Raw genomic sequence first — 24,695 nt, 5'->3', positions numbered from 1 at the left:
TAATTTAACTATTTCATGGCAAGTAAAAGATGATTGTGATGCTTTTTCTGGAAGATTGAGTGATAAATAACATACTTGAGTATGTTCCATAAACCGAAACAGATAAGCTTCTGACCATGTTTATAAGATCTAAGGCAAAAGCACCCAGCTTATACAATGGATTTTTAAATCATGATAAGAATAGTTTCAAAGCATAATCTTACAGATTTTCAAAATAAATACTTTGAGCCCAATGCTAACTTAATGATTTTTTTCCTGTCAAAACTGCTGTTATTTTTTAATCCTTTTTGGGGATCACAGAAGCTTTTGGGGGAGTCAAGGTCTATCTATCTTCCCCAATTTGGGAAAAACTAGGGGAGAAAAGAGGAGAAATGTGAAAACAAAAACAAATAAGAAATTTTGTACAAGTTGCTTCTTCAAGCTTTGATTTCTTTCCTAAAACATCCTCATTGGTTACCTTTTCAGAGTCCCCAGGTGTGGTGGCATTTATGTGTGGCCCAAGATTTTCGTTGTGCATGTGAGACACATAGGATCTATAAGGCTGACTGTATTTGGCCCCTGTAGATGTCATGTTTGATATGTACCATATTCCTAGTCTTTTTCTGGAAGCACACCATTGTAGGGGCTCAAAGACAGTGAAAAGATTGAAGCTGGTGGTCACACCCAGAGAGGAAGGTTCTGTGCACTGGGGCGGGGGTTGGGGGTACAGGAAGCAGTCTCATTCATTCTTGCTCTTGTTATCTTAGTGACTGACTCCACTATTCTCTCTTAGCAGATTTCTATGGGGCTGTTTCCAGCCCTAATTTAGGAGTGTATGAAATGAAAATTGGCCCCATCCTCTTCCAGGTGGCCTCTGGTGACATCACCAAAGAAGTGGCAGATGTGATAGTAAATTCAACCTCAAATACGTTTAACCTCAGAACAGGTACTTCCCTTGGGTGACTTTGAACTAGTGTCAAAACCACCATGGCCAATCCTATGAAGAAGATCTTCTGCAAGCCAAACTGGTTTTGATAACCGGCTATTTTTTTTTTTTAAATTTTTTTTATTGTAGAGATACTATACAGAGGGTTACAGTTACATGAGTGAGGTAATGAGTACACTTCCACTTCCTCTTGAACATTGTTACCCCCTCCATTGTTTTCCCCCTACCATCCCCTCCCTCCCTCCCTTCCCCAAGGTTCTTTTTTTTGATCGTGATTAAGTGATTACTTAATTTCCGGAAATTCACAGTATTGTGGAATAATGATGCTCATTTAAAGTCACAAGTTCATTCTAACTTTCCTGGAGCAAATTGTCTATCACAGTCTGTAATATATAACGGTGCTCATATGTTATATACCATATATGTGATCAGCAGCATGGGGATATTTAGTAGTGATAACCGGCTATTTTTATATTAATACATTTTAATAAGTAGTTATTGATAATTTAATAGTTTAGTGAATACTATTAATAACATGATTAATAGTCATCTTACTTAATAACTTTAGAATATTTTGATAGCTTCCTATAGATGGAAAGCTATTTTCTGAATTTTTTCCTCTGTTAATCAGCAATACTCAGGTATAGAACTCCTTGAATATAATAAGGCCGTCTTTCTAATCTAAACATATTGCAGATTTCTTGTGTTTGTAACCATCTTGACTTTCTCATGTAGGGGTCTCCAAAGCCATTTTAGAAGGTGCAGGACCAGATGTGCAAATGGAATGCTCTCGCCTAGGTAAGGCAAAATACTAATATTTGGGCCTAAATTGTAAGTGAAGACTAATAATGTCAGTCTTGGAAGAAAACAAGCAGAGTCTTGGGGTTAAGAAAACAATGTATTGTATTATGGGCTGGGAAGGTGGCTCAGTGGTAGAGCACTTGCATTGCATGCCTGAAGCCCTGGGTTTGATTCCTCAGCACCACATAAGCAAAAAGAAAAAAGCCAGAAGTGGCACTGTGGCTCAAGTGGTAGAGCGCTACAAGGCTGAAGAGCTGAGGGACAGCGCCCAGGCCCAGAGTTCAGGCCCCACGACCGGGCCCTCCGCCCCCCCCCCCACAAAAAGAAAACAATGTATTGGTCTTATTATCATACAGTTTACTAAAGAATTTCAGTTATAGGGCATTAGAGTTTGAAAGTAATCTCACTGTTAAAGAAGAAAATTGAAGTCATAAAATTTCATCAGAGATAGCATTTTAGTTTTGTATGAAACATGCTTCATGCCATATCAGACATTTCTCGTTCTCAAAGAGAAGTTTCTACATCTGATTTTTGTATCTTTTTGTTTGTCTTTTCCAGCTCAACAGAAGAATAATGAATATATAGTTACGGAAGGTGGATTATTGAACTGCAAGAAAATTATTCATGTTGTTGGTGGATATAATGTCATAAAATCTGTTACCTGTGTGTTGAAAGAATGTGAAAAATTCAATTACTCTTCCATTTGCCTCCCAGCCATTGGGACAGGTTTGTAGCCTCTGGCTGTTACAACTAAATTCCAGTCACAAAGTGTTCACTTTCCCATAGGTTTTGCTGAGTGTTAATGTGACAATGACAACAATATCAAAATAGGAGTAGACAGTTTCCTCATCCCAGGGTACCTCTGATGAAAGAGATGAGCAATGTCTTTAGGTGGTTTAAGTAAAAAAGAAAAAGCATTGAATGGGAGCAGTGGTACAAGTCCAATTCAGTTACTAGGAAGGCTGAGGCAGGAGGAGCAGCTTGAGCCCAGGCTTTCAAGGATAGTCTGGCCAACAGACTGAAAACCTGTTTCAAAAAAAAAAGAGAGAGGAAGGTGGCTCAGTGGTAGAGTGCTTGCCTCACATGCATGAGGCCCTGGGTTTGATTCCTCAGTACCACATAAACAGAAAAAGCTGAAAGTGGTGCTGTGGCTCAAGTGGTAGAGCACTAGCCTTGAGATGAAGAGTTGAGGGACAGTGCCCAGGCCCAGAGTTCACAGAATTCAGGCCCCACGACCCATCAAAAAAAAAAAAAAAGTAGAAGGAGGAGAGGAGGAGGAGGAGACTGAAGAGAATATTGAGATATTAGATATTAGATTAAGCGAGGGAGAGAAAGAAAGGAGTAGATAGGTCATCCCTTGGGCTCTTTCATATTCAATTCTCCTTGGTCACTTCCCTACATAACTTCCACTTCATCCTTCACTTGCTCCTCTCTTCTCTCCCATGCAGAATATCAGTGCATCCATTTCCACCTGGCTATAGTTGGCTACAAGATGAGCATTTCTAGTTTTCAACTCAATAGCTAGCTCTGCTGCTTAGCTTCAGACCTCTCTCTGTCTCTCAAGTCTCCAGAACTGAGTGGATCAAAACCTCAGCTTTCCAGTCCACTTGCTAATTTTGAGATTCTTATTTTTTTCAAACTCTGTCTTGATTATATGACTCTTCACATGGAGTACTTTGGGTTTGTCATGGGTTAAAGAATGCCCTTCCAGCACTGCCCTGGGAATAAAGAGTCCTCTTCACTGACGGGGAAATTTCTGTGTGGTCTTCCAGAGGACAACCAGTCAGGAGAGGTGTGCATTCTCCAGATCAATGGGTGAGATCGGACTGGCCAAGTAAGAGACTGTCTAGTAGCCCTAAGCTCTAAGTCTCTTGCTCAGACTGACATTTCATCTCTTTAAAATGTTAGTTTCAATAAACCAACCCCCTCACCCTCACCCTCACCACCCCCCATCACTCTCTGGACCTTCTTCCAATTCTCTGAGCTATACTTTGCTTTCTGTAATTCTGTATGATCCTATATTATGTCTTACTTAATACTTTACGTGGAATTCTATTTCTACTTTAATACTTATCCCCGAAGTATAGTTTATAATCCTTCCTATTCTTATTGCCCCTGTATTATCTATTTTTAGTAGATTAGCCCAATTTTATCTATTTATCTATCTCCCTATCCATCTACTTACCTATTTTTGTGGACATTCTCGCTCCCTCCATCAACAGCCCTCCTGTCTGTCTCCATCTTATTTTTCCTAGTATTCTATTTCTACTTAAATTACTTCAGACCAACAAAGTAGCAACCTTCAGTCATTTTTCTAGGGTAGTCCCTGCAGGGTCAAAAGAAGAAACAGGGAAAGGACAGCTTTCATTTTGTATAAATATGTACACCTATTTGAGCAGATATACATTGCCAACCCATTTACTAGTCCACTGACTGAGATGCACTGCTGGTTTGCACAAATAAACAGAGTTAAGAGATTTTCCTTGCTTGTCCTCTTTATCTGTCTTTATCATCAACTGAACTGGTCTTTACATGACTTCTTAGTACTGGTTATAAGTAGATTTGTGTCAAGGCAGCCTCCATCAGTAAAGAAAAATTCTTCCTTAGAGATAACCATATGAGGGAGAAAATATCTGCATAACAATACCTGCAAGAACCACAGACTCCAAACTCTCACCTACATCTGCCCATCCTCTTAACACCACTAACCATCACTTTCTACCTGGAATCCCTGACTCTACCTCTTTATCATTTTCATCTGTTCATTATCTCATTATTAAGTGGGATTATATATGTATAAGTTTATGTGCATAGGCATAGGAAATGGAAAAGTGACCCCCAGAGGATCAAATATACCAGGAGTACTTGGTGCTGTGGGAGGTCAGGTATGTAAATGAACAACTGCAATGTAGCACAGCCTACAACATAGTACGAATAAGCCAGCAGCAAGCACGTGGAGCAAAAGTTCACGGATAAACCCAGTTAGTCCCTCATATCAGTCAGTCTCTTCAGCTGCCTGCTCATTCTGGCCTCTTATCTTTGGTTAGCACTTGTCATTTGCCTCAATTTGTATTATCATTTCCTGACTAGAACTGGATTTTCCACATCCACTGACTTCATAACCTTTCTAGAATTCTCTTTTTAAAAACTTGTCTACACCTGTAATTTTAACTACTCAGAAGGCTGAGATCTGAGGACCAAGGTTCTAGGCAGATAAATCTGAGAGACTCTTATCTCTAGCTAACAAAAATCCAGAAGTACAGATGTGGCTCAAGTAGTAGAGCATCAGCCTTGAGTGGAAAAAGTAAGAACATGAGGGCCTGAGTATAAGCCCAAGTTCTGACACAAAACAAAATAAAAACCTGTCTATGGCAGACTGAATATTTATCTGCAACACAAGTCAGTCTGGCATAGTCTTTTCCTTGAGTTTCTAGATTTCACCTACTGACACCTGTGCATCCCACAAATCTCATCATCTGTGTCTTAACAATAGTGTCTTAACTAGTCCATAGTGAGACATAGTATGTGTTTATTGGGAATGAGTATCTGAATGCTTTCATTTAAACTCTTTCTAATAATGTGGAGAAACCACAGCCTTGAAAGGAATATCCTTTCTCTGGTCATCTAATACTAAAAAATAACTTAATAATAAACCCTTTTGGTTAATGTTTTTGAGTGATTATATATATATTCCCACAGTTTTCTACCTAGCCAAGTTAAAGAAATGTGTACTCATCTTTCTGCAATGGAGGTGAATACCATCAAAATGGATAATCCAAGTGGATTTTGAGTCTTATCTACAACCTAACTTGGCCAGAAGACTTTTACATTGCTTATCATGAGACTTTTTGAGCTGTCATTCATGTGAGACCACTTCTGACACTGGAAAAAGACTCTTCATTATCTTACCTGGCTTTCACTGAGATGTACAATGTGGAATTATCCAAAAAGGGAATGGATCTGCTGAGTGACTTCCTTGAGCTAAACTCTCATTGAGTGTGAGAGAAAAAGCCTTCTTGGAGCCCCCATGACCAGCTTAAGTGCAAAGAATTATAGATTATAACAAATAGATAACAGTTTTAGGTGATCTTACCAATTTACCTTAATTACCAAATTACCTTAATTCAAATCAGGTCCCAACAGATATTTGGAGAATATGAATACATGTATAAATTCGAGTGATAACAGAATCAAAAAATTCTGCTTTTCTCCTCTAGGAGATGGTGTTTATATATATATATATTTCGTCCTCCTCCTCCTCCTCCTCCTCCTCCTCCTCCTCCTCCTCCTCCTCCTCCTCCTCCTCCTCCTCCTCCCCTCCCCTCCCCTCCCCTCCTCCTCCTCCTCCAAGAGAGGCTACCTGCTCTCTATAACAGGAAGGAAGGAATGCAGTAAGGTGGGATCAGCTAAACATGGCAACATGAATAACACAAATAAGAAGTTAGATTTTAGGTCCTATGTTGGAGTGCTGGTTTAAGACATCCTGAAACTAAAATTACCACTGCATCTAGGACTTCAAAAGTGCTTGGTGATGGATGCACTGTTAGACAGTTTACCGCTCTGATGAAACAGAGCTGTGAAGCAGGCATTTATTCAGTAAGACTAATTTCTTCCTAAGTCTTTATCAGTTGGACCTTTTCTTTCTCATGCTATTTTTATTATTTGCTTTTCCAGGAAGTGCTAAACAAGAACCAGATAAAGTTGCTGAAGCCATAATTGATGCCATTGAAAAATCTGTCCAGAAAGGATTGATTCAATCTGTGAAAAAAGTTAAAGTTGTTATCTTTCTGCCCCAATTAGTGGATGTGTTTTATGCCAACATGAAAAAAAGAGAAGGGTCTCAGGCTTCTCAGCCATCTGTGATGTCTAAAATTGCCTGTGAGTTATTTGAATTTATGAAATGCATATTCCTATATTGCCTGTTGCATGGTAAATAGCTAATCTGTTTTTCTCTTAGCCTTTTTAGGTATTTCAAAGCAGTCTTCCAAAAATCAGAAACCATTGATTTTGGAAAGAAAAACAGAAGTGACAACTTTCCGAGTATGTGGTAAAGATGCAAGCTCTGTGGACAATACTATTTCCTGGATACAGAAGCTGATTGAAGAAGAGCAATGTCTCTACACCAGTGAAGATGAGTGTATCAAAGACTTTGGTGTAAAGGAAGTTCAGAAACTGAATGGGCTGCAGAGAAATTTAAATATCAACATTTCTCTGGACCAGACGAGACCTCTGATCAAGATTTTGGGACTTAGCAGAGATGTGATGAAGGCTAGAGATGAAATTGAGGAAATGATCAAGAGCTTTAGATTGGCCAAAGAAAAGGAAAGCCATGCAGAGTCTATCAGTGAATTTATACAATGGCAATATGAGGACAATAGCACTTTTCATAATTTTGATAAGATAACAAATCTGCAATTGGAGCATGCAAAGAAAGCAAAGGACAAGAGTACTGTTGTCAAAATTAATAATCAGGACTACACACTGAACTTGAACACATGCATTGCCACTGGTCCAAATGGACAGAGCTTAATGGTTCAGCGCCTCACAAAACCCGAAGGTGAGTCCAAGTTTCATCCTTTGCATGCACTATTTTATACATGTGTTGGGATTATTTTATACATACATTTTATTTTATACTTACATCCATTTTTATACATTCTATTTTATACATACATCAGATTTAAAGTTAGGTAAAAGTCAAGTATCCCTAATGGAATAGAAAACCTAAAAACTTGATCTCTGAGTTTAAATACTTAACATATACTCATGCCTGCAATTCCAGCTACTAGGAGGCAGAGATCTGATGATCACAGTTCAAAGCCAGTCCAAGCAGATAAATCTGTGAGACTCTTAGAAAAAGCCAGAAGTGGTGATGTAGCTCAAGTGACAGAACACTATCCTTGAGCACAAAGAGGGTCGGGGACAATACCCAGGTCCTGAGTTCAAGCCTCAGGCCCAGCATCATCATCATAATCATCATCATCATCATCATCATCATCATCATCATCATCAATATACAGTCAAGAAAACATAGCATGGATGTGTTCAATAGCTTTAGGAGGACACACCTAATAGTACCAGTTGGCCATACCTTGAATTTCTCTCAGTCTCTAGGGTTAGAATGTTCCCAGCTGCCATTCTGCCTGGTAAGTACTGGTTGCTTCATTCAGAGCAAGGAAAACAGTAAGCTTAAAAACAAAAGTGGCCCAAAGCTTCTAAGAACAAAAGGCCAAAGGGTCATAAATGGAGAGGAAGGGGAGGACAGCCTGGTCTAAGAGTGGGCCCTCAATCAATGTGAGCAGTGACACAGGGATAAGCCTGCTTCTACTCCCACAAGCCACCATTGCCCTGAACAGCAGGTTCCTGGATGCATACATCAACATGCATACATCAACAGCCTGCCGATCTCCTCTTGGATCAAATCTCCAGGGAGGGAAGGCCAGTTGTGTATAGCTACTCCTGCCTGTCAACCATATAAGACCCCAAAGACAACGGGTAACTTGACTTCCTGTACAATACATTCATCTCTTGTGAGATGAGCATGAATGAAGTCTTCAGATTCTGAGCAATGACAGGTCGTGTGTAGTGTTCTGCTTACCTGGTAGGAGACAGGTGTCACCATAACCTACCTCTTAAGGATGTTATAAAGAAGAGTGAGAAAGCTGATATTGAGTGTCCTGTGCTGACAGTGGTAGTAAGGCATTGTGTCAAAAATCCATGCATAGGCAAAACACCGGGACTATTTAAATCACAGTTAGGAAATAATGTTTTATTTCATTGCAGCGGAGTAGAGACTGTCATGGAAAAGCATGTGATTTGAGCTGGCCCAGCAGTTCTCACATTTTAACATGATCAGCTTGTAAGATACCCACATATAGCTTCTATCCTTTCAAACTCCAGATCCAATACCTCTGCGGCTTTCCGCAGGGAGGGTTACTGGAAACAGGACACAAGACACATGATTAGGCAATCTATCTACTACAGTACAACACTTCAGTCCCCCCTTCTCCTTCTCCCCCCCCCCTTTTTTTTTTAAAAAAAAAAGCATTCCAGTTACATCTTGACTGAGGTCCATGTTATAAAACATAAAGGAATTTCTTGAACACATAGAATTAGGAGGTTATAACACTGGAATACTGGTGGTATTCAATTTTCTGAAGCATGTGGGAGTGGTCCAGGGACAACAGGGGTGAAGGGTGATCCTTAAATGTCTACTTTGTAGTTGCCATCCCTGCAAACTGGAGTGACATGAAGCAGCAGAATTTGTGTGTGGTTGAGCTGCAACCTGGTGATTCAGAATACAACAAGGTGGCAGACAAGTTTAATGAGACCTGCTCAAAGTTCATCATAGAAAAGGTAAGCCTGCTGCTGTCATAGAGTTTTCTGATGGTACAGATAATAAATGTTAGCACAGTCCTGTATAAACACATTCAATGCACTTCCTAGTGTGTTCATTCTTTAGAAATACAATTTTGTGGGAATTAGATTTTAGATTTTACTCATGTCACCAGAATTGTTGAACATAATGATGTTTGTGTCCGTTTTTCAATGTAACAGATGGCCATATGATGTGAGGCTATCAAAATATATACCACATTTACTTTGCAAAGCAGGCTAATAAAAATTTAATACTATATCTTCTAAGTTTGACCTTGTACCTGACCTTCCCAGGCCAGGGCTCATGCAATCAAGAATTGTATACTGAATATACTCACTGCAAATGACAAGTTCATGAGTTCATGTTTAGGTTTTCAACTAAAACTTAATATCATAGACATTTTTCTTAATTGATATTTATTTGGCTCTTAGTAACAATAAGGTACTTATTTTATCCTGTATAATGCATAAAATTATTTTAAAACTATACCAAATTATTATTAGTAATATTAAAAAAGCAACATTCCCTTCCCATGTCTATTTTCCATGCTTTTTCCTTTTTCTTTTTTTTTTGTCAGTTGTGGGGCTTGAACTAAGAGCCTGGGCATTGTCTCTGAGATTTTCTGGTCAAGGCTAGTACTCTACCACTTTGAGCTCTCTTTCCTGCCTAGACTTTGAATTGAGATACTCAAATCTCAGCCTCCTGAGTAGCTAGGACTACAGGTGTGAGTCACCAGCTCCTGGCTTAATCTTTATAACTATGTACTTAAGATGTGTTTTGTCTCCCACTCAAGTACTAAACAGGCCTCACTCTATTTAGCTTCTGAGATCAAGGTGGTATGGCTATAGACTTGATGTGTGTGTGTGTGTGCACGTGGGTGCACGTGCTAGTACTGAGGCTTAGTACCAGGGGTAGGTACTATACTTTAGCTTTTTCACTCAAGGCTAGTGCCTTGCCACTTGAGCCACAGCTTCAGTTCCAGCTTGTTAGTAGAGATATGAACTTTCCTGGTAGGCTGGCTTCCATCCTTGATCCTCAGATCTCAGACTCCTGAGTAGCTAGGATTACCAGTAGAAGCCACTGGTACATGCCAAGCTCTCTTAAGCTGTGTTTCATAGTGGCAACATATACTTGAACTGTTTATCCTTTCATTAAAGTTCCTAATTGGCTTACTATATTTACTGATATTTAGATTTTAAAATTTCACATTAATCTTTATTTTCCATTTAACACACATATCCATTGCTCTCTTTTCCTGCTGTCATTTGGATTAAGCATTACACTATTTTATACTCTGCTCTATTAGATTGTGGGATATTTATGTTATTTGATTCATTCTTTGATTACTCTAGAAACAATCTTTATCCTGACTTATGAAATGCTAATGTAAATCAATATGCTTATCATTTTCTAGATAATGTAATTACCCTTGAATCCTTTAAGCTCCATTTATCTGCCATTTATCTAAGGGCTAGTTTTAGTTTTCTGAAGACATTTACTTTTTTCTCACTGTATATCAAAACTGCATTTCCATGCTTCCATGTGGGATCATTTTTACAGAGCTAGTACTTCTTATAATGTTGATCTGGTTGTAAACTTGCTTCAGATTTTGTCTGAAAAACATCTTTCTTGCATCCTCATTCTTTAAAGGATAATTTTGCTGGGTATAGAATTCTCTTTGACAGTTATTTTCTTTAGGCAGTTAGAAAAAATCATTCTCTTTTGACTTTTGTGTTTCATTTTGTACTTTCCTTGTCTCTGAGAGCTTGGCTCATCAAATCCCTATGTCCTTCAAATAGACCTTTTCCTTCCCCAGATCATCTAGTAGTTGAAAAAAACTATGTGCTTAGTAAATTTTCTAAAAATGTAAGAAATAATGGTTTAAATTTTAGAACTGAAAGGCCAAGGAATTAAGAAATGTTTTACAATCTAAGGAAAAATTTAAAGGTATAAAAAAATCAAGTTAAATACAGAAAATTTGACTTAACAGGAAACAGAATAGATGTAGTCAGAATAACTGGAAATTTAGCTGTGAAGAGGAGGAAATAATGTTTAAGTCACAAAGAAGCTCAACAAAATGTGTGATAATGTCGAGACTTTTAACTAGAGGAAACGGTATCAAATCAAAAATAAAACCCTAAAAACTGCAGCAATTGGAGAAAGAACTAGATGAAGGCAGATTAATACTGTTAGGCCTGACAGTTCTGTAGAATAGAAAGATTCTGAAAGCTTGAAACCTTTCATGTCTGCTTTTCTATGAGGGACTCTAGCCACATTTATCCACTCCTTACACCTTCTAGGACAAGTTTTTTAAACTGGCAAGAGGCAAAGTAACAGAAAGGTAGACAGCACCAGCAGCAGCTACTGGAGTGCACATAAAAAGTTTAGATTTGCCAGAAGCCAATGATTCATGCCTGTAATCCTAGCTACTCAGGAGGCTGAGATTTGAGGATCATTGTTCGAAGCCAGCCCAGAAGGAAAGTCTGTGATATTCTCATCTCCAATAAACTACCAAAAAAGCTGGAAGTGGAGCTGTGTCTCAAATGTTAAGAGTACTACCCTTAAGCAAAAGAAGCTAAGGGACAGTATCCAAGCCCTGAGTTCACATCCAAGGGCCAGCAAAAAAAGTAAGATAGGAGAGGAAGAGTCAGCAAAGTTCATATAACTACTTAAGATACTGGACTTTTTCTTGTGTGGTACATAAAAAGTATTAAAGATTAAGCCAACATTCAATCCAATGTCCATTTGTATGAAACACTGAATCTAAGATTTCTGAAAGAGGAAACTATATCAGCTGACATTGAATTTGTTGAGTGTAATTTTTTATGAAAACCAGTGACCATGTTTTGTTTCCTATACTTTGGCAAGTGTCATCAACTCTAGCAATTTTTTTTTATTCATTTGTAGATCGAAAGGATCCAAAACTTAGGTCTCTGGAATAGCTATCAGGCAAAGAAAAAAACCATTGATGCCAAGAATGGCCACCAAAAGAATGAGAGGCTGCTCTTCCATGGGACAGATATTAACTCTGTGCCACATGTCAATGAAAATGGCTTTAACCGCAGCTATGCAGGGAAGAACGGTAAGGAATCCAGGACTCTGGCTGCTCCCAACTGAGGTTTCAGCTATGGTAACTCAAGCTGGCTAGGAACGTGAATTTCCACTGTTTTCCCCATACTTGGCCAGTTATCAATGCAACTTTCATGATAGGTCTCGCTCCATTTCCTTTGGCCTATCTGGTCCTGAGATGTGGAATATTTGATTTCTAAAAATGAACCCTCCCCCCACAAAATGCTTAAATATTCTTTTACATTGTTTGATGTACTGGGACATGTCAAATTGTATGCTATACTGAAATTATTTTCTTTTTTGCCAGTCCTGGGGCTTGAACTCTGGGCCTGGGCACAGCCCCTGAGCTTCTTTTTGCTCATGGCTTGCATTCTACCACTTAAGCCACAGCACCACTTCCAGCTTTTTCTGTGTATGTGGTACTGGGAATTGAACCCAGGGCTTCATGCATGTGAAGCAAGCACTCTTCCAGTGAGCCACATTCCCAGCCTATAATGAAATTATTTTAAAGTACTTTTTCTCTTCACAGCTGTATGCTACGGAAAGGGAACCTATTTTGCTGTTAATGCCAATTATTCTGCCAATGACACATACTCCAGGCCAGATGCAAATGGGAAAAAACACATCTACTACGTTCGAGTACTTGTTGGAGAATATACCCTCGGAAATCAATCATACATTGTGCCTCCTGAAAAGAACCCTCAAAATCCTACTGACCTGTACGACACTGTCGTAGATAATGTTCACAGACCAAGCTTATTTGTGGTATTTTATGACTACCAAGCATACCCAGAGTATCTTATTACTTTTAGACAGTAATATTTTGGAGTCCTTTTCCAAAAGAACCCCAAAGTCAAGATACAGTATTTTTCTCCATAAACTTTTTCTAAGACTAAAACATCACTCTTTGTCACTGAAATCAGTTATCTGAGCTTCTCTTCATAAAGGAATGAATCAATATTGAGAGAAAATACATCGACAGATATATAGTTACAATTGTGTGTCCACAACTTACCTGTCTTCACACTGCCCAGTACGTGATGCCAGCTACACCTTCAGTGAAAGTGAAATCCTTTTTTGCTAAGATTAATCAACTCTAAGGTTTTATTTTTTATTTTTTTTGTGTCTGGTCATGGGGCCTGTACTCTGGGCCTAGGCACTGTCCCTCAGCTCTTCAGCTCTTCAGCTAGCACTCTAACACTTGAGCCACAGCGCCACTTCCGGCTTTTTTTCTTTTTGCTTATGTGGTGCTGAGGAATCGAACCCAGGGCCTCAGGCATGCAAGGCAAGCGCTCTACCACTGAGCCACCTTCTCAGCCCCAACTCTAAGGTTTATTAAATGCCTTATTTCCCTTGGCAGCCTACCTTTGGATGATTTTAAAGCCTTGTGTATAACCAAAGGAATTAAGCAGTCATATTGCTATTTTGCTAATTTAATACCTATGCAATGGCAAAATTGTTTTTCCTAATTCCTCAGGGAAACTGCAGATTTGAACATCACTCATTAAATACCTCGTTTATGCAGGTGATAGAATAAGTGCTTTTTATGCATTATTTTATTCCCATGATTAGTCCTAAAATGTAAATACTATACCCAAAGGCTGAGGAGACATGCTCAGAGTGCAAGAAGGTTCTTTGTCTGAGGTCAGCTAAACAGGAATCCTTAGAACCAGCTACGGAGTCTTTGCTGCCTGTCACATCCAGCCTTTCACTGCAGAACATGGCCTCCAAAGATGCCACTGCCTCAAAATATCTCAGATGATATGTGAGACACCCCCATATTTCCTTGCCTATTTATTTCCTCTGGATTTGGTTTCCACTGCCTCTTTTTCTTTTTTCCCCCCTTCAGTCGTGGGGCTTGAACTCTGGGCCTAGGCACTGTCCCTGACCTCTTCAGCTAAAGGCAAGCGCTCTACCACTTAAGCCACAGCACCACTTCCTTTGCTTAATTGGCGATGAGTCTAACCGACTTTCCTGCCCGGGCTTGCTTTGAACTACAATTCCCAGATGTCAGCCTTCTGAGTAGCTAGGATTACAGGTGTGAGTCACTGGTCCTTTTATACCAAGGCCTTAACTTTCTCATGAGGTCTCTGCAGGTCAAGAACTAAGTGGAATGAAAGGCTTTGTCTCAGCGGAACTTTCATTTTTCTTATCTCCGGCTATCCTAAGTACTTTCTGTATCAGGCCAAGTACCTATGAAGACTACTTGAAAAAGCCTTATGATAAATATACTTATCACAAAAAAGAATACTTTTCTGAAAAGTTTCAGGAAATACTACTTAGGCTTACTATTATAATTCACTGAAATTATGTACAGATAATTTTGAAGTTTTATCCTTTTCTATTCTAGTCTATGTGGATTCTTGCATACTGAATTGAGTTTGGCTAAGCCATAAATAGCAAACAGGAGTTATCTGAAAAGATAGATAAATTTCTACAATAGGAACATGTCAAATAAAAGTTACAGCACTTTTTACCATTGGCCACAACATATTCTGCCCCAAAGCATTTGATGAAGTACTGACAAAGATTTCTATCATATTTTCTCAGTCAAATAATGAACGTATGTCACCAAGAACCATACCCTTGTGGAGTTATTACATTCTGATTGGGGAAGACAGACAATGAATGATCAAATAAATGGGTAAATACACAGTGGTTAGTCTAGCATGTTCTTTGGTTGGCCTTGGACCAACTTAGTTCTTAGAATAACTACACAGCTATCTGTCTTTGGGAGGGGAAGGGGAAGCACAGAAATGGAGGGACAAAGGGTGAACAAATGCAGCGGTGGTACTCACTAGACCCTATATTGAAAATGAACTATACAACTTGTGAGTGAGGATGTGAGGGAAAAACTGGGAGACGGTAAGGGAAGGGGTGACATTGTCCAAAAAGAAACGTGCTCTTTTCCTGACTTATGTATTCTGTATATCTCCTTTATAATAACAATTAAAATGAAAAAAGAATAATTATATAATGTACTATCCTGAATTAGAGACAGACTGACATGATTCTGTTCAAGTCCTCTCCTAGAAACAGTACACTTGAATGCTTTACATTTTCTGCAAAGGGATAGATTGTGAGTATATTTGATTTTCTATACTATACAGTCTCTGTGATGATGTAACTCTGCCACTGCACTTCTAAAGGTGCCATAGATAATATGAAATGCAAAGCATGGAGTAGGTCTTCCAATAAACTTTCTTCATGAAAACAAGCAGCAGATTGATCCTAGGATGAAGCTGATGGAGGCTGCTTCCTGCTGGGAATACTGGGAAATTACAATTAAGGTAGTCTGGAAGGATGAGATGGAGGAGGAAAGGCAAAGGAACCTAGGACAGCAAGCTTACTAAAAGAGCAATGCACCTGACTACAAACTGAAATTGAGTCACACACTTGTAATCCTAACACTCAGGAGCCTAAGAGACAGGAGAGAATTATGAGGTTAAAGTCAGCTTCTGAATTCATAATCTCATATAGTGAGATTCTGCTAAGAAAAACAAGAATAAAAACCACAGAAAACAATGTTTAAAAAATACTTTTTCATGTTATTTAGAAAGACATCCTTTAGAAGAATCATATTTTTTTCCCTTGTATCAAAAGTTGTGCCACCATCCTGGTTACTTGTGGGTTCACCACACAGTCCAGCAAGTCGTCTGTGGAGATGAACACTGAGGGAGGGGCTGTAGTGCTGTTAGAGGCAATTGACTCCACCACAGCATTTTCGCGTTGTTTGATCATCAGTTGCCTCCTGGTGCAGGATGGTTTTGGAAAGAGTTCCTCATCTTTGCAGACAAATCCTCTGCCATTGCTTTCAAATACGCCTCTTTCTGAAGGGAGTTCTTCAGAGCTCGGTGTGACAGGCACCAGATGAGGACCAAAGGGGCTTGCTGCCCCCTGCTTTGTGGTTCCCATGGTTATACTCTGGCTGTGTGTGTCCTTTACCTCCATGGGGCTGTTGATGCTTAGTTCATCCTTTCTGAGGTTCTCCCCATGTGTTCCTACTACTTGAATTTCTCCTACTTTAGATGTTCTGTAATGGTCAAAAAAGGCAGAAACAGCTCCATTTAAATAGTGGCAATTGACTTCATGGGATGTTTTTTCCACCTGAAGATAAAGACAAACCCTTCAGGATGCTAGCATACACTTAGGAAAAGTAAAAATGAATGTATTATCTAGGCTGATTCACCATAGGAATCCAAAGCCACAATGAAATCCAGAACCACCTACCTCAGTGGGGTTTAGCCAGGCTCTGGTGTTGTGTGGGTTCTCTGCAGTTTTCAGTGCACACACCAGCATCCGGGTGATTGCCTCTTCCACTCGGGCTAGGTGGTCTTCTTCCTAAGTTAGATTAAAAAAACACAACAACAACAACAAACCTCTTTTTTTTTTTTTGGTCAGTCATGGGGCTTGAACTCTGGGCTTGGTCTCTGTCCCTGTGCTCTTCAGCTAAAGGTGAGCGCTCTATGGCTTGAGCCACAGAACCACTTCCAACAACAAATCTCTTAAGCACTCGTCTTTCACTTTTTGGTCTAAAAGAGAATATAGACTCTTTTAACAGTGTTCTCTGTTCTCATTAATTCAAGCTTTGTGACAGAATGAATATGCTAATGGCAGAACCATGATATTTGTATTCAGTATCATCTGCCATCTGGAACAGATGTAGAATAGACCAATAGGCAAATTTAAGTGTGTATTTTGTCAGTAAGTCATATGCCTTCAGTATAAGCCACCTTTGTGCTTTCTGCCCAATTCTTTAACATGTTTAACATTTTCAAAAAGTATCATCACACAAAAGAATACCTCTTATGGAATTAGAAAAGCAAATTATTTGAGGGTCAGAGAAAAGTTGTAAACACGCTTCACTCTAAGAATGAGGTGAACAGGCTGGGAGAGCAGATCAGCAATACAGAGTTTACTATGCAGAATGTCTATGTTAGATCCCTTTGACTGGGGGTATGAAGGAGAAGTGGGTAGCCATCCAAACATAGCTCTCCCAAGCTACTACATGTATACACTGTAGCGTTAATGATAAATGACAGCAAAAGCACCAACTCCTATTAATCAAAAACATAAAAGGGGGAAAACCACAACCTGACATCTGTAATATACATAATTAATATAGATATATAGATACTGATGTAGAAAGAGAATGGACAGGGTCAGGTGGTAGAACAGATGCTTATTCAGTTTGACTACATGAATGAAAAGGTGAGAGTACCAGTCAGGAGAGACTATGACCCAAAGAGAAAAAGAGAAAGAGCCTAGGAAATCACAAAAGAAGTAACTGGACATCTGAAAAACCACAGAGAAACAGAAAGATGACACAGAAAAAATTAGGAAACAGTCCAAAGCTCCAACCTCAGCTCCCATGTAGACAGTGTAAACCTAAGCCACAACCACAGGTAATCCAGGGGACTCTGGAAAGCAGACTGCAATCACTAGTGAATGGATAAACTCACAGTTCTTTCAAGCTCAGGGAGTTTGGGGACAGGGACAAAAACACTGCAGTCCAAACAAGGTCATCCTGGTGTATTGGCTAGCAAATTAATCACCAAATTGTGTATCTTGAGCGCAGAGATTTTATTTTTAAAAGAACAACAAAAAAGTACCAGCTCAATCCATGAATTTATACTGACGCTGACAGGATCGATGGATTCTACGTAATGCCACCAGTGTCTGGGAACAAACAGAACCTGAAAACCAAACAAAAAATAGCACAATTATGGGATGTTTCATTTTTATGTCAGTCAGATCTGATGAGGCTGCTAGGAAAGAAGAAACACCAAAAAAACCCCCACTGTATTGAAGGAAAGAGGAAACAAACAAAAACCCCATAATCTGTTTTTCCTTGTCATTTTTTTTAATTGAGCCAGCTTTTCTACTCTTCTTAATGCCATTGTCTACATTTACATTTTACTGAAGGCTTTTGAGAGTCTAATTTTTCCTCCTTTCTGCTGCAAAACAATTGTCCAAATTCTGAGAAAGGAGAGAAAAAAATCTGAGAAATGTGAAAATAGAGGACTTCTCTTCTGTCATTTTACAGTTCAAGAGCCAGCTGGTGAGAAAATAATGGACTGGTGGGTGCCATTATAGAAATGGTAAATGTGAGAAGTCTCCAAGTAGAAGAGGCAGGCCTCAACTAGGGCAGTCAAGAGTAAGAGGTCCAGAGAAAGAGTGACTTGAATCAGAACAAGGGGAGGAACTGGACAAAGAAAAGAATGAGACTATGTTAGGAAGGAGAAAAGCTGGCACTGCTGAGACTCAGCAAGGTCAGTGCCACTACTGCCCAGGAGGTGCCGGGCAGTGAGAAGAGAAAAAGGTCCAGTGAAGGTCCCGAATTCAGAGACAGTTAGTGGGTTTTAACCTATAGGCGTTAGAATTTATGCTAAGAAATTCTGAATAAAAGGATGGTTAAAATTGTGACATTAGGAGAGTCTGCGAAGAATATTCTCACATGGTCCATTTACTGAGTGTTTAAGATCTAGATAGGGAGGGTCACTAGACTGAAAAGTAATGGGCAGAGTCAAGGATCATGGAGGTAATGGGCAGCTTTTAGGCTTTGGAATGAGAAAATTAGTGGCACTTGGGTAAGAAATGGTAAGATAATTGCTCATAGGAGGATATGAGGGACAATGAGTAGAGGTGGTTTTTCCTGGAGTTGAAGGTTTGGTTGGCAATGTGTAGGGGGTGGTACAACCGTGAATAGGTAGACGTTAGGTCACTGAGGGCTGCCCAGGAAAGAATAATGAGACACAGTCCCTTCTGTCCTCTTTTTTTTTTTCTTTCTGTCGGTTGTGGGGCTTGAACTCTGGGCCTGGGCACTGTTCCTCAGCTCTTCAGCTCAAGGCAAGTGCTCTATTATTGGAGCAACAGCACCACTTCCAGTCTTCTGGTGGTTAATTGGAGATAAGAGACTCACAGATTTTCTTGCCCGGGCTGGCTTTGAACTGTGTTCCTCCGATCTCAGCCTCCTGAGTAGCTAGGATTACAGGCGTGAGCCACTGGTGCCCAGCCCTTCCACCTTCTTTTGTTGCCTGCTGACAAGAGGTAAGCACTCAACTCCATGGCATACTCCCACCACAATGTACTGTGCTGCCAAGGCCCAAAGCAACACAGCTAAACATCCATGAAACAAAAATAAGTTACATATATACATATATATGGATGGATGGATGGATGAATGGATTTTTTTGTGCTCTAGTACTGGGGCTTGGACTCAGGGCCTTGTAATTTCACTTGGCTCTTTTATTCAAAAGTGGATCTTTATCACTTAAGCCATACCTTTACTTCCGACTTCTTACTGGTTAATTGGAGATAAGAGTCTCACAGATTTTTCTGCCCAAGATGTCTTTGAACTATGGTTCTTAGATATAACCTTTTTGAGTAGGTAGGACTACAGGAATAAGCCACTGGCATGCTTCTTTTTCATTAAATTGATTTTCTCAGGTATTTTTTTTTCTGTCATTACAGTGACAGCAAGCTGACTAATAAAGAAGTCATGAATATCCTAGCATAATAAAGTGGTGAGAGAGAGCCACCTTATGGTGGATTAAAGAACAAACAGGATAAAAAAAAAAACCTGATACAAGACAAACCCATCATTTAAATTTGGCTATTAAAGACGAAATAAAAAATGAACTAGAAACTAGTTTATACCCATTAGAAAGCTATAAGAATTGCAGTAATAAAAAGCAGCAAGTGTTGGAGAAGATGGGAAGAAATGGAATCTTCATCTATTACTTGTAAGAATGTAAAATGGGAGAGTCACTGTGAAAAACATAGACAAACTAACTATATGAGGCATGAATTCTACTCCTAAGTATGTACCCAAGAGGCTTGAAAACAAATGATTTCTCAAACAGCTTACACAGGAAAGTTCATTACAGTAATGTTGATAATACCCAATGTTCATAATACCCAATGTGATTAACCGGTAAATGAATGAAATGGATAAATACATGTAGTAATTTTACACATGGGAGTGATGGAAGGTACACAGGCAATGGAGAGGGAGAACTAAGGGTATTAAGTCTCTTCAAGAGATAAAGAAGCTGAGTATGGGAATATATGCCTGTAATCCCATGTGGAGATGGAGGCAGCATGACCACAATTTGGGGGCCAGAAGGGATATATAGCAAGACCCTGCCTCAAATCATAACCACGCACACGTGCACGCGTGCGCACATTTCCACACACACACAACAAAACAAACAACCCAAGATCTTTCAGAGTAAACCATCATTCAGCAAGTGCTAATGTTGTAAGGGAATTTTTACCCACAGTGTCACAGAACTAGAAATGCTAGAAATAGTCACCCATTCTTTCTCAAAACCAAACTATTCTCAATTCATTCTGCCTCTGTTGGCTGACTATCCAAATGCATTCCAATGCACATTTATGTGTCTGGGTTTAATTCTGTTACACCTGAACAGACAGGAACTGTGAAAAAATGTTCTGGTAACTGTGCCTTGAAATTTTCTCTTAACCTGAATGAAAATGGTTTTGTGGGCTGTCTTCCTTCAAAGTCTACTTTCCTCACAGGAAGTGCTATGTTTCCGTCACCTGTTACAGATGAGACAGCTACCTCAGAACAGCAGAACAGCATGAGGAAACTATTCTTGTCTGCACTGGGGGCACGCACATGGCACCAGGGTGACACAATGGTGTCCTTTGACAGAGAGGTCATTACCTGTCCTGGGCACAGCGTGACCACATGTCTCTGAGCTTTCTGGAACTGAGGGAAATGTTGTAAATCAGGATTGACCACATTGACTTTACTGAACACACTAGATTCTTCATACGGGATTCGGGTTGGATAAAGGAAAGGTGTATCTTCAGGAGGAAAGAGATGCCATCTTTTCCTAATATCAAGAAAAAAAAAGATACAAGTTAGTGTTCTCAACTTGAGACAAATAGGTAAGAAATTAGCAAATCAATGTTCATTTTTACTCCTTCAAGTTCAAAACCAAGGAACATATTGTCAGCGTCCTCCTGGCCTCTTACTCAGAGCTGCTCTCTAACTCATCTGCTGAAAATGACTCACTGATAGTGGGTATCTCATGATCCTGGCCAGTCTGTTTCCTTGCTGGGAAGACTCATTCCTATCTCAGATCAAAGTTTTCCTTCTCATGTGTTTTTCTCCTTGGTTTGTTTTGTTCTTTCTGATGTAATGAATATCTATCTATCTATCTATCTATCTATCTATCTATCTATCTATCTATCTATCTATCAGATAGTCATGGGTTAGGGATGTAGCTCAGTGGTAAAGTGCTTGCCTAGCATGCACAAGGTCCTGATTGAGTTAAAAAACAAAGCAAACAAGCAGTCAAAAAAAAATCAGGTAGTCATTTTATATCCAAAGATTAAGCTCACCCCCTGTATTCAGGATCATAGTTTAGGTCAGCCTGGGTATAAACAGGAGCCCCAAAAGGCCTAAGATGTGGCTCAAGTGACAGAATGCTTATCTAGCAAGCATAAGGTCCAGAGTCCATAATCCAAGACTGCAGAGATTAATAATGACAATGATAATGACAATAGTAATGGTAATAATACAGAAAAAGGATTGTTTTATCAAGTTTACATTTTTTACTATGGTTTTTGACAATTCATCTTATTACATCTTATCAAAACATATAAATGCATTTGTAGCACTGTTAAAATCATGAAACTAAATATGAGGAAGTTCATTACTGCTAACAATGCCTCAGAAGAAGTTAACTAACCTTCTAGTTAAACTCTACAGTAGTTAGGTGTGCTCTAATCCCAACAACCAGGAGGCTGAGGCAGGAAAATTAGGAGTTAAGAACTAGCCTGGGCTACATAGTGAGTTCTTGCCTAGCCTTAGCTACATAACAAGATCTTGTCTCAAAGAAAAATCAAGTATCAATGATAACAACAACTTTAAAAAAAACTACAGTGTACAGGAAAATGGTTTCAAGGGGATCCCTGCTGAGGAAAACTGAACTGGAGGTATGGCTTGAGAGATAGAACACCAGTTGTGTGTTGGGGGGGGGGGGGTGTGTGGCGGGAAACACAGAAATAACTGAGTTCAAGCCCCAGTACCAGCACACACATAATATACTGCAGACTTTTAGCCCTTTTATTTCACAGGGACAACGGACAGATGAAGATTAAAAAAACAACAACAAAAACTGATCTATGGCAATAATATCTGGTGTTGGGTCAACTGGAGGGCACAAACTACAGTTGAGAAGGAACAGGTGCCCTGACTACCCCTTGAGAGGTCCAAGGAACACAGGGAAACCTCCTGTGTGTTACTCAAAGCACACATATAAATACTTTTAAGAGAGAAAGCTAGGGCCAGCTGAACTGGGAACTCTGAAGACAATTCTGATCATGGTTAAGACACAGAAACCAATTCAATTGTTCCCCTCACTTCACATGGGAAAGAGAGAACATGGTGGAAAAGCTATGCCTGGCACAAAGCAGATGGACAGGATGAAGCTGTGACTAAGACGCAGAATCCTGTCATTCCTTTTCTGTTTGCTCACATCACACTCAGGCACGTACTTGCAAACATATGCATTACCTTCCTTGTACCTGGAATACTAAGTTGCAACCGTAAGAGTCCAGATGACAGGGGGTATGGGCTCCCAGGGAGCCAATCCACAAGGTACTCTCTTGTCCATTTCTTCCAGGAAATCCAAAGTCAGACCATATCACGTCCTGTTTTGAAATAAAATTATAATCCATCAAGAACAAACCAGTCATCTGTTATGTCAGAGTTGAGCATTTCTTTTGCATATCCACTTATATATAGTTCCTTATATAGAGATAGCTACAGATAGAGGGGGTACAGTGTCCAGGGAAGGTCATGAATTTTATTTTAAGCAAAAAAAGAAAAGCAAAAGTAACCTCACTTCTAGGAGTCACTCAACAAACATTTACTGACTACTTAACATCATGCCATGAACTTTTCTAGAGGCTTGTGATCAACCAGTGACCAAACAGACCAAAACAAAATCCCATCCAGATGAAGCTTACAGCTGTTGCAGACACTAAACAACAGGTGCAATTCTGCAGCCACCTGGGGGAAGAATGGTTCAGGCAGGAAGTGCAGTGGAAATATGGCTGAAGCTCAACTTAGGACCCCTGGGTCCTTGAAGCAGTACCAATATTTGTGGATATAAACAATTTATTACTTTTGTACTTTTATGACCACATTAAGAAGCCTTCTCTCCAAAAGACTAGCAGTCTTTTAAAACTAACGTTCCAGAGCTGTAGCTCATATCTACTAAAACTAAAGCAGAATCTCCAACTAGAGATGTCATACAGCTTTTTTTTTTCTTGTAATGCTACTGGGACTTCCACTCAGGACCTCTTACTTTCACTTGGCTTTTTTGCTCAAGGCTGGCACTCAATCACTTGAGCCATACCTCTACTTCTAGCTTTTTGTTGGTTAACTGAAGGTAAGAGTCTCAAAGCTATTCTGACCCATCTGGTTCTAAATGACAATCCTTAGCTCTCAGCCTCCTGATTAGCTAGGATTATGGGTATAAGCCACCAGAGCCTGACTCCAGAGTCTGTTAAGTCTGGGTTGGGTGCCAGTAGCTCACACCTCTAATCCTAGCTACTCAGGAGGCTGAGATCTGAGGATCATGAATCAAAGCCAGGCTGGACAGGAAAGTCTGTGACTCTTATCTCTAATTAACCACCAGAAAACCACAAGTGGCACTGTGGCTCAAGAGGTAGAGTGCTTGCCTTGAGCATTAGAACTGAGGGACAGCACTCAGGCCCAGAGTTCTAAGCCCCACAATCGATAAAAAAAAAGGTCTGGATTTTTACTGGTGTGGTGGCACATGCCTATAATCCTAGCATTCAGGAGGCTAAGAAAGGAGAATGATAGGTTTGAGGTCAGCTTGGGCTAAGTAGCTAACTCAAGGCCATCCTGAGCAATAAAAAGACGCTTTCTTGAGAGAGAGTGTGTATGTATGTAGAGGAAACAGAAATAGAAAGAGGAGAAAGATGAGAAGGAAGAGAGAAGAAAGGAGACAAGAGGAGAGGAGAGAAGAGAGGGAGAGAGAGAAAGAAAGAGAGTGTGCAAGAGAGTGAGAAAGATAGCGAAAGAGCACACGCGCTGAGATTTTCTTCCCAGTGGAGTCCAGCTATTTATGGGTAGTGAAATGTCTGAAACAATCCAGGACAAAAGGGAATCTTCCCTGAGTCTTTGTAAGAACAGGGAACCTAGTTAGGGCTACTGTATGTGCTTGGTGTGGCAACACATCCTGGAATCTACTCTGACATCCATTCAAAAGCTGGAAAAGTCTCTAGACATTATCCATCCCTGGAAAATGCTATTTTATAGCATCCCTAAGAAAGAGCAACCAAGTGTCTGGTTGACAGCTTTCTACAAAATCAGTATGTCTTCCTGTAGCTTCCAGGAGTATCTCAGATCTGCTTCCTCCTCCCCCTTCCCCGCCAACTAGGGCTTAAACTCAGGGCCTGGGCACTGTCTCTGAGCCTCTTTGTTGGGCTCAAGGCTGGCACTTTATCACTAGA

The 24,695-nt window shown here is 39.8% G+C and overlaps 2 protein-coding genes across 6 annotated transcripts in view; one reads left to right on the top strand and one right to left on the bottom strand.

Annotated features, from left to right (window-relative positions):
- The window catches only part of Parp14 (poly(ADP-ribose) polymerase family member 14), a 37,234-nt gene extending 21,926 nt beyond the window's left edge, over positions 1–15,308 (top strand). For 2 of the 4 annotated variants that reach the window (XM_070030068.1, XM_070030072.1), the window contains 8 exons: positions 773–925; positions 1,661–1,723; positions 2,285–2,452; positions 6,401–6,604; positions 6,684–7,283; positions 8,949–9,082; positions 12,012–12,186; positions 12,703–15,308. In XM_070030068.1, coding sequence (XP_069886169.1) covers positions 773–925; positions 1,661–1,723; positions 2,285–2,452; positions 6,401–6,604; positions 6,684–7,283; positions 8,949–9,082; positions 12,012–12,186; positions 12,703–12,992 — 1,787 coding nt within the window. In that variant the 3' untranslated portion in view covers positions 12,993–15,308. The remainder of the gene's footprint in view (positions 1–772; positions 926–1,660; positions 1,724–2,284; positions 2,453–6,400; positions 6,605–6,683; positions 7,284–8,948; positions 9,083–12,011; positions 12,187–12,702) is intronic. The other 2 variants (XM_070030069.1, XM_070030070.1) reach the window with 2 other exon arrangements.
- Positions 15,309–15,695: 387 nt separating this feature from the next.
- The window catches only part of Hspbap1 (HSPB1 associated protein 1), a 33,685-nt gene continuing 24,685 nt past the window's right edge, over positions 15,696–24,695 (bottom strand). For both annotated transcript variants that reach the window (XM_070030073.1, XM_070030074.1), the window contains 5 exons: positions 22,726–22,862; positions 20,866–21,037; positions 17,786–17,869; positions 16,404–16,514; positions 15,696–16,280 (listed from right to left, as the gene is read on the bottom strand). In XM_070030073.1, coding sequence (XP_069886174.1) covers positions 15,750–16,280; positions 16,404–16,514; positions 17,786–17,869; positions 20,866–21,037; positions 22,726–22,862 — 1,035 coding nt within the window. In that variant the 3' untranslated portion in view covers positions 15,696–15,749. The remainder of the gene's footprint in view (positions 16,281–16,403; positions 16,515–17,785; positions 17,870–20,865; positions 21,038–22,725; positions 22,863–24,695) is intronic.

The sequence above is a fragment of the Dipodomys merriami genome, unplaced genomic scaffold, assembly GCF_024711535.1.
Source record: "Dipodomys merriami isolate MVZ:Mamm:240054 unplaced genomic scaffold, mDipMer1.0.p SCAF_2, whole genome shotgun sequence".
NCBI lineage: Eukaryota > Metazoa > Chordata > Mammalia > Rodentia > Heteromyidae > Dipodomys > Dipodomys merriami.
The sequence above is the reverse complement of the archived record's forward strand: the minus strand, read 5'-3'. Positions and strand labels throughout refer to the sequence as shown.